General features: G+C 50.8%; 1 protein-coding gene across 1 annotated transcript; it reads right to left on the bottom strand.

Annotated features, from left to right (window-relative positions):
- Window positions 1–898: 898 nt before the first annotated feature.
- LOC137299810 (protein decapentaplegic-like) lies at window positions 899–7661 on the bottom strand. Its single transcript, XM_067968746.1, has 2 exons — window positions 7226–7661; window positions 899–1799 (listed from the first exon to the last, which is right to left on the bottom strand). The coding sequence occupies exons 1-2, from the start codon at window positions 7533–7535 to the stop codon at window positions 979–981; spliced, it is 1131 nt and encodes a 376-aa protein (XP_067824847.1). The 5' UTR covers window positions 7536–7661; the 3' UTR covers window positions 899–978.
- Window positions 7662–9295: the final 1634 nt, after the last annotated feature.

The following is a 9295-nucleotide window of genomic DNA, read 5'->3' on the forward strand; positions in this document are numbered from 1 at the left end:
CCGCAGATTGGGAATGGGTTACCCCGCAGGTTGGGAATGGGTTAATCCCGATTACCCCTGCGGGTTGGGAATGGGTTAATCCCAATTCCCCCCGCAGGTTGGGAATGGGTTACCCCGCGGGTTGGGAATTACCCCCGCGGGTTGGGAATGGGTTACTCCGCGGGTTGGGAATTCCCCCCGTGGGTTGGGAATGGGTTAATCCCGATTCCCCCTGTGGGTTGGGAATGGGTTAATCCCGATTCCCCCCGCGGGTTGGGAATGGGTTACTCCGCGGGTTGGGAATTACCCCCGCGGGTTGGGAATGGGTTACTCCGCGGGTTGGGAATTCCCCCCGTGGGTTGGGAATGGGTTATTCCCGATTCCCCCCGTGGGTTGGGAATGGGTTAATCCCGATTCCCCCCGCGGGTTGGGAATGGGTTACCCCGCGGGTTGGGAATGGGTTAATCCCGATTCCCCCCGTGGGTTGGGAATGGGTTACCCCCGTGGGTTGGGAATGGGTTAATCCCGATTCCCCCCGTGGGTTGGGAATGGGTTACCCCCGCGGGTTGGGAATGGGTTACCCCGCGGGTTGGGAATGGGTTAATCCCGATTCCCCCCGTGGGTTGGGAATGGGTTACCCCCGCGGGTTGGGAATGGGTTAATCCCGATTCCCCCCGTGGGTTGGGAATGGGTTACCCCCGCGGGTTGGGAATGGGTTAATCCCGATTCCCCCCGTGGGTTGGGAATGGGTTACCCCCGCGGGTTGGGAATGGGTTAATCCCGATTCCCCCTGTGGGTTGGGAATGGGTTACCCTGCGGGTTGGGAATGGGTTAATCTCCGCTGGCAGTGGGGTCAGTGCTACGTGAGTTGTGCCAAAATGCTGACTAGTCACTTTGAGAGCTGGGCTGAACTCTCTCTCTCGGCTCAGTCTGGTCGGGGATCGGGTGGGACAATGCGCTGGACAGTGGAGGAGGAGTTGGTGGAGAGATTGCAGGACATTAGGAGCAGTGACAATTGGTGACAATCATCCCCTCAAAGGCTGTGAGTGTGAGTTTGCCCTCAGTGCTGTAATGCAGCAGGGTCATCGGTTCATAGGCTGCGGGAATGCAGCAGAGTCCTGGACTGGCTCCACCAGAGAGCTGGTGCATGGCAGATTTAATCATGGCATGCATGTTGGCAGGTTTGTAGTTGGCAGGACACGAGCCACCGCAGTTATACATATTGTAGGATTCAGGAGCTCTGATCCAGTCACTCCACCCGATCTCTTTAAACGACACCTGCAAAGTTTTCCTGCAGCAACTTCTCTGTCGCCTTTGACAGTCCTCAGCTGAGTTTGTGGCTCGTCGCTCCCTGGTGATACTTTGTACCTGCTCAGTCTCAACTTCTAATCTTAGATAATTGCTTGTATCTGAGGTCAGGATTGGCACCAAAATATCAGGATGTGGTGGGTGAAATTCCAGCTCCACTCGGATGTGTTGTTCTGCGTTGCCTGTCCAGCGTTGTATAAGTGGCCTGATATTGAGGCTGAAAGTAATGATGGACCTAGAGTCTAGAGGCTTGGAATCAAGCAGCCGGTAAGAGTGTTCTCCATCCTGGCTGGTGGGCTCTAATATCTCGTAAACATTGGCATGCCGTGCAGAGCCGGAATTTACCCTTCCCAGACGCTCGGTGATCAGAAGGCCTTTGTAAAATTTCAATTCAGCACGAACAACCTTTAAACCTGGGTAAATGGCTTTGGTCCTGGGGAAACAAAGAGTGAGGCTTGGGGCCAAGTCTATCGCCTCTTGAGAATTCAAACCATTGCCTCTGGCTGTTTCAACTGTGAGGAGAACAACAGCCCATTTCAGTGTTGAGTGGGACCTGGATAACGTCCTGGCAGATAACATTCACACCATAATTATCAGGCAATGCCCATCTCCAGCAGGAGAACATCCGACATAGAAACATAGAAACAGGAAATAGGAGCAAGAGTAGGCCATTTGGCCCTTCGGGCCTGCTCCGCCATTCAAAATGATCATGGCTGATTGTCTAATTAAATACCCTGTTCCCATTAGCCCCTCAGATTAAAAGATACAATCATCGCCAAATCCCCCACCATCAACATTCTGGGGTCACAACTGACCAGAAACTCAACTGGACCAGCCACATCGACAATAAATCTACAAGCACAGGACAGAAGCTGGAGATTCACCTCCTGACCACTCAAAGCCTCTCCACATCGACAAAGCACCGAGTCAGGTCAGTGATTGATTACTCTCCAATCGCCAAGATGGCCTTAGCCACAAAAAACACCCGGGAAGCTCGACAATGGTCCAGGACACCTGGTGCTGGACTCAATATCCACCCCCTCCTCATGCTCACCTGGTGCTGGACTCAATATCCACCCCCTCCACATGCTCACCTGGTGCTGGACTCAATATCCACCCCCTCCTCATGCTCACCTGGTGCTGGACTCAATATCCACCCCCTCCTCATGCTCACCTGGTGCTGGACTCAATATCCACCCCCTCCACATGCTCACCTGGTGCTGGACTCAATATCCACCCCCTCCACATGCTCACCTGGTGCTGGACTCAATATCCACCCCCTCCTCATGCTCACCTGGTGCTGGACTCAATATCCACCCCCTCCACATGCTCACCTGGTGCTGGACTCAATATCCACCCCCTCCTCATGCTCACCTGGTGCTGGACTCAATATCCACCCCCTCCTCATGCTCACCTGGTGCTGGACTCAATATCCACCCAATCCACATTCTCCATTTATAAATGGAAGATATGGGCAGTATCCGTTCTAATTACGAGTGAGTTTTACCCACTCACTCACTCGGTGAGTTACACTCACTCATACACTCAATTACATTCACTCACTCACTCACTCACTCGGTGAGTTATACTCACTCTCACTCGGTGAGTTACACTCACTCACTCACTCACTCAGTGAGTTACACTCACTCACTCACTCACTCAGTGAGTTACACTCACTCACTCACTCACTCACTCAGTGAGTTACACTCACTCATACACTCAGTTACATTCACTCACTCACTCAGTTACATTCACTCACTCACGTACGTAATGAGTTACACACACTCACACAGGCACTCACACACTCGGTTGGTGAGTTACACTCACTCACACACTCACTCACTCGGTGAGTTGCACTCACTTACCCACTCTGTGAGTTAGATTCTCATTCACTCACTCGGTGAGTTACATTCACTCACTCAGTTACACTCACACAGTCACTCAGTTACACTCACACTCACTCGGTGAGTTACACTCACTCACTCATTTACACTTGCACACACACTCACTCGGTGAGTTATACTCACACACTCACTCGGTGAGTTACACTCACTCACTCATTCGGTGAGTTACAATCACTCACACACACACTCACTCAGTTACACTCACTCACTCACTCATTCAGTGAGTCACACTCACTCATCCACACACTCACTCACTTTTAAAAAAAATTCATTCATGGGATGTGGGCATCACTGGCGAGGCAGGCATTTATTGCCCATCCCTAATTGCCCTTGAGAAGGTGGTGGTGAGCCGCCTTCTTGAACCACTGCAGTCCGTGTGGTGAAGGTTCTCCCACAGTGCTGTTAGGAAGGGAGTTCCAGGATTTTGACCCAGCGACGATGAAGGAACGGCGATATATTTCCAAGTCGGGATGGTGTGTGACTTGGAGGGGAACGTGCAGGTGGTGTTGTTCCCATGCGCCTGCTGCTCTTGTCCTTCTAGGTGGTAGAGGTCGCGGGTTTGGGAGGTGCTGTCGAAGAAGCCTTGGCGAGTTGCTGCAGTGCATCCTGTGGATGGTACACACTGCAGCCACTGTGCGCCGGTGGTGAAGGGAGTGAATGTTTAGGGTGGTGGATGGGGTGCCAATCAAGCGGGCTGCTTTGTCCTGGATGGTGTCGAGCTTCTTGAGTGTTGTTGGAGCTGCACTCATCCAGGCAAGTGGAGAGTATTCCATCACACTCCTGACTTGTGCCTTGTAGATGGTGGAAAGGCTTTGGGGAGTCAGGAGGTGAGTCACTCGCTGCAGAATACCCAGCCTCTGACCTGCTCTTGTAGCCACAGTATTTATATGGCTGGTCCAGTTAAATTTCTGGTCAATGGTGACCCCCAGGATGTTGATGGTGGGGGATTCGGTGATGGTAATGCCATTGAATGTCATGGGGAGGTGGTTAGACTCTCTCTTGTTGGAATTGGCCATTGCCTGGCACTTGACTGGGGCGAATGTTACTTGCCACTTATCAGCCCAAGCCTGGATGTTGTCCAGGTCTTGCTGCATGCGGGCTCGGACTGCTTCATTATCTGAGGAGTTGCGAATGGAAATGAACACTGTGCAATCAACAGCGAATATCCCCACTTCTGACCTTATGATGGAGGGAAGGTCATTGATGAAGTAGCTGAAGATGATTGGGCCTAGGACACTGCCCTGAGGAACTCCTGCAGCAATGCCCTGGGGCTGAGATGATTGGCCTCCAAGAACCACTACCATCTTCCTTTGTGCTCGGTATGACTCCAGACACTGTAGAGTTTTCCCCCTGATTCCCATTGACTTCAATTTTACTAGGGCTCCTTGGTGCCACACTCGGTCAAATGCTGCCTTGATGTCAAGGGCAGTCACTCTCACCTCACCTCTGGAATTCAGCTCTTTTGTCCATGTTTGGACCAACGCTGTAATGAGGTCTGGAGCCGAGTGGTCCTGGCGGAACCCAAACTGAGCATCGGTGAGCAGGTTATTGGTGAGTAAGTGCCGCTTGATAGCACTGTCGACGACACCTTCCATCACTTTGCTGATGATTGAGAGTAGACTGATGGGGCGGTAATTGGCCGGATTGGATTTGTCCTGCTTTTTGTGGACAGGACATACCTGGGCAATTTTCCACATTGTCGGGTAGATGCCAGTGTTGTAGCTGTACTGGAACAGCTTGGCTAGAGGCGCAGCTCGTTCTGGAGCACAAGTCTTCAGCACTACAGCCTGGATGTTGTCGGGGCCCATAGCCTTTGCTGTATCCAGTGCACTCAGCCGTTTCTTGATATCACGTGGAGTGAATCAAATTGGCTGAAGACTGGCTTCTGTGATGGTGGGGATATCGGGAGGAGGCCGAGATGGATTGTCCACTCGGCATTTCTGGCTGAAGATGGTTGCAAACGCTTCAGCCTTGTCTTTTGCACTCACGTGCTGGACTCCGCCATCATTGAGGATGGGGATGTTTGCAGAGCCTCTTCCTCCCGTTAGTTGTTTAATTGTCCACCACCATTCACGACTGGATGTGGCAGGACTGCAGAGCTTTGATCTGATCCGTTGGTTGTGGAATCGCTTAGCTCTGTCTATAGCATGTTGCTGCCGCTGTTTAGCATGCATGTGGTCCTGAGTTGTAGCTTCACCAGGTTGGCACCTCATTTTTAGGTATGCCTGGTGCTGCTCCTGGCATGCTCTTCTACACTCCTCATTGAACCAGGGTTGATCCCCTGGCTTGTTGGTAATGGTAGAGTGAGGAATATGCCGGGCCTTGAGGTTACAGATTGTGCTGGAATACAATTCTGCTGCTGCTGATGGCCCACAGCGCCTCATGGATGCCCAGTTTTGAGCTGCTAGATCTGTTCTGAATCTATCCCATTTAGCACGGTGGTAGTGCCACACAACACGTTGGATGGTGTCCTCAGTGTGAAGATGGGACTTCAGCTCCACAAGGACTGTGCGGTGGTCACTCCTACCAATACTGTCATGGACAGATGCATTTGTGACAGGTAGATTGGTGAGGACGAGGTCAAGTAAGTTTTTTTCCTCGTGTTGGTTCACTCACCACCTGCCGCAGGCCCAGTCTGGCAGCTATATCCTTCAGGACTTGGCCAGCAGTGGTGCTACTGAGCCACTCTTGGTGATGGACATTGAAGTCCCCCACCCAGAGTACATTCTGTGCCCTTGTTACCCTCAGTGCTTCCTCCAAGTGGTGTTCAACATGGAGAAGGACTGATTCATCAGCTGAGGGAGGACGGTAGGTGGTAATCAGCAGGAGATTTCCTTGCCCATGTTTGACCTGATGCCATGAGATTTCATGGGGTCCAGAGTCAATGTTGAGGACTCCCAGGGCCACTCCCTCCTGACTGTACATCACTGTACCGCCACCTCTGGTTGGTCTGTCCTGCCGGTGGGAAAGGACATACCCAGGGATGGTGATGGAAGAGTCTGGGACGTTGGCTGAAAGGTATGATTCTGTGAGTATGGCTATGTCAGGCTGTTGCTTGACTAGTCTGTGGGACAGCTCTCCCAATTTTGGCACAAGTCCCCAGATGTTAGTGAGCAGGACTTTGCAGGATCGACTGGGCTTGGTTTGCCTTTGTTGTGTCCGTATGCTGGGTGGTCTGTCCGTTTTTATTCTTATTGTGACTTGCTAGGCCATTAAGAATCAACCACATTGTTGTGGGTCTGGAGTCACATATCGGCCAGACCGGGTAAGGACAGCAGGTTTCCTTCCCTAAAGGGAATTAGTGAACCAGATGGGTTTTTAACAACAATCCAATAGTTTCATGGTCACCATTACTGAGACTAGTTTTTTAATTCCAGATTTTATTTAATTAATTGAATTTAAATTCCCTAGCTGCCATTTGAACTCATGACTCTGGATTATTAGTCCAGGCCTCGGGATTACTCGTCCAGCAACATAACCACTATGCTACCGTACCCCCAGGGTTACACTCACTCACTCACTCACTCAGTGAGTTACAGTCACTCACACACTCACTCACTCAGTTACTCGCACTCACTCAGTTACGCTCACTCACACACTCACTCACTCAGTGAGTTACACTCACACATTCACTCACTCACTCGGTGAGTTACATTCACTCACTCACACACACACTCACACACACACTCGATTGGTGAGTTCCACTCACACTCACTCATTCACATACTCATTCACTCACTCGGTGATTTACACTCACTCACTCACACACTCATTCACTCGGTGAGTTTCACTCACTCACACTCATTCAGTCGGTGAGTTTCACTCACTCACACACTCATTCAGTCGGTGAGTTACACTCACTCTCTCGCACACTCACTCACTTGGTGGGTTACACTCACTCACTCGCACACTCACTCACTCGGTGAGTTACACTCACTCACTCGCACACTCATTCACTCGGTGAGTTACACTCACTCACACACTCACGGTGTACGATACACAGACATTCACATTTGCTGGGATGTGATACTCACTCTCCACTGGAAGGACATGTACTGATCTGACAGAGGCTGTAGAATGGCTCTGCTCGCTGCTTGTGTTGTGCTGCTCACTCTCTCGCTGCAGGAAGTGCTGGTACATCCTCTCCTCCTCCTCCCTGCTTGCACTCTTCCTGATCACTGGTGGTTGCTCGAGTCCCAGATAGTTCAGGATTCCCCTTTTGATGGCTTCAATCTGCAACCATTTTCTGTGGTTGTTGTGCATTCTGAGATCTACACCCGTGGCAAATAATAGCAAGAGGCAGGTAACAGCATACCTGAGAATGGGTGCTGAGAGGGGAGGCATGCCTCTCCCTGTCTGAGTCTCTAGTTTATCCTCTGCTGCACCGTGTGTGTCTGAGTCTGTGAATGGAATTCTTCAGGCACGACCTTATATGATTTGAATGCTGGTGTGGAGATGTCGGGAGCATTACTTCAATCAGTCACATCTCTTCCCACAATATAAAGAACTAAACAAAGGATCAGGACCCTAGACTGGCTCGTCCTCTCTCTACCTGTGGGAAGTAACGTCTTTAATCTGATAGAGGGCAAGGTGGAGTCAGGCACAGGTTTTCCCTGTGGGAGGGGCTGGAGGTGTCTCAGCTCTGCCTCTGACTCACTCCATTTATGATTCTTGAATTTTTCTTGGTCAGAATACTTCAGTCTTTAAATCTTTTCTCAGAATGTTTCCTGTTACTTCCATTCTTTGCTTGTTGCTATGGGCCTCCTCCAGTTATCATTCTGGCATTCTCCTGATTCTGGGAGTGTGAGTGTACAGTGGGATCCAGAGAGCCACATCCACACACTGTGTGTCCGATATATGCTGGAGGCTCCTGATTGAACAGGTCTGTTTGCTCTTTCAAGTGGAGTTCACTGTATTGGCAATCAAATCAAAAGAATTTTTACAGAAGTAAGAATGAGTGTGTGAGTGAGTGTGTGTGTGAGTGAGTGTGTGTGAGTGAGTGAGTGTGTGTGTGTGTGGGGGTGTGTGTGTGGGGGGTGTGTGAGTGATTGTGTGAGTGTGAGTGTGTGAGTGTGAGTGTATGTGTGTGAGGGTGTGTGTGTGTTGGAGGGGGGTGTGAGTCAATGTGTGAGTGTGTGTGTGTGGGGTGTGTGTGTGAGTGATTGTGTGAGGGTGTGTGAGTGTGAGTGTGTGTGTGTGAGGGTGTTTGTGAGTGAGTGTGTGAGTGAGTGTGTGAGTGTGTGTGAGTGTGAGTGTGTGAGTGTATGTGTGAGTGAGTGTGTGTGAGTGTGTGTGTGTGAGGGTGTTTGTGAGTGAGTGTGTGAGTGAGTGTGTGAGTGTGTGTGAGTGTGAGTGTGTGAGTGTATGTGTGAGTGAGTGTGTGAGTGAGTGTGTGAGTGTGTGTGAGTGTGAGTGTGTGAGTGTATGTGTGAGTGAGTGTGTGTGTGAGTGTGTGTGTGTGAGTGTCTGTGTGAGTGAGCGTGTTTGTGAGTGTGTGTGTGAGTGAGTGTGTGTGTGTGAGTGTGTGTGTCTGTGAGTACGTGTGAGTGTGTGTGTGAGGATGTGTCTGAGAGTGTGTGTGTGTGTGAGGGTGTGTGTGAGAGTGTGTGTGTGTGTGAGGGTGTGTGTGAGAGTGTGTGTGTGTGCGAGGGTGTGTGTTAGTGTGTGTGTGAGTGTGTATGTGTCAGTATGTATATGATTGTGTGCACACGAGTGTATGTGAGTGATATCATAGAATCATGGAAAGTTACGGCACAGAAGGTGGCCATTCGGCCCATTGTGTCCGTGCCGGCCGAAAAAGAGCCATTCAGTTTAATCCCACTTTCCAGCACTTGGTCCGTAGCCCTGTGGGTTTCGGCCCTTCAGGTGCACATCCAGGTACTTTTTAAATGAGTTGAGGGTTTCTGCCTCTCCCACCCTCTCAGGCAGTGAGTTCCAGACCCCCACCACCCTCTGGGTGAAAAAAATTCTCCTGAACTCCCCTCTAATCCTTCTACCAATCACTTTAAATCTATGTCCCCTGGTCACTGACCCCTCTGCTCAGGGAGATAGGTCCTCCCTATCCACTCTATCTAGTCCCGTCATAATTTTATACACCGCTCAGC

This window comes from Heptranchias perlo, chromosome 29, assembly GCF_035084215.1.
Source record: "Heptranchias perlo isolate sHepPer1 chromosome 29, sHepPer1.hap1, whole genome shotgun sequence".
Classification (NCBI taxonomy): Eukaryota; Metazoa; Chordata; class Chondrichthyes; order Hexanchiformes; family Hexanchidae; genus Heptranchias; species Heptranchias perlo.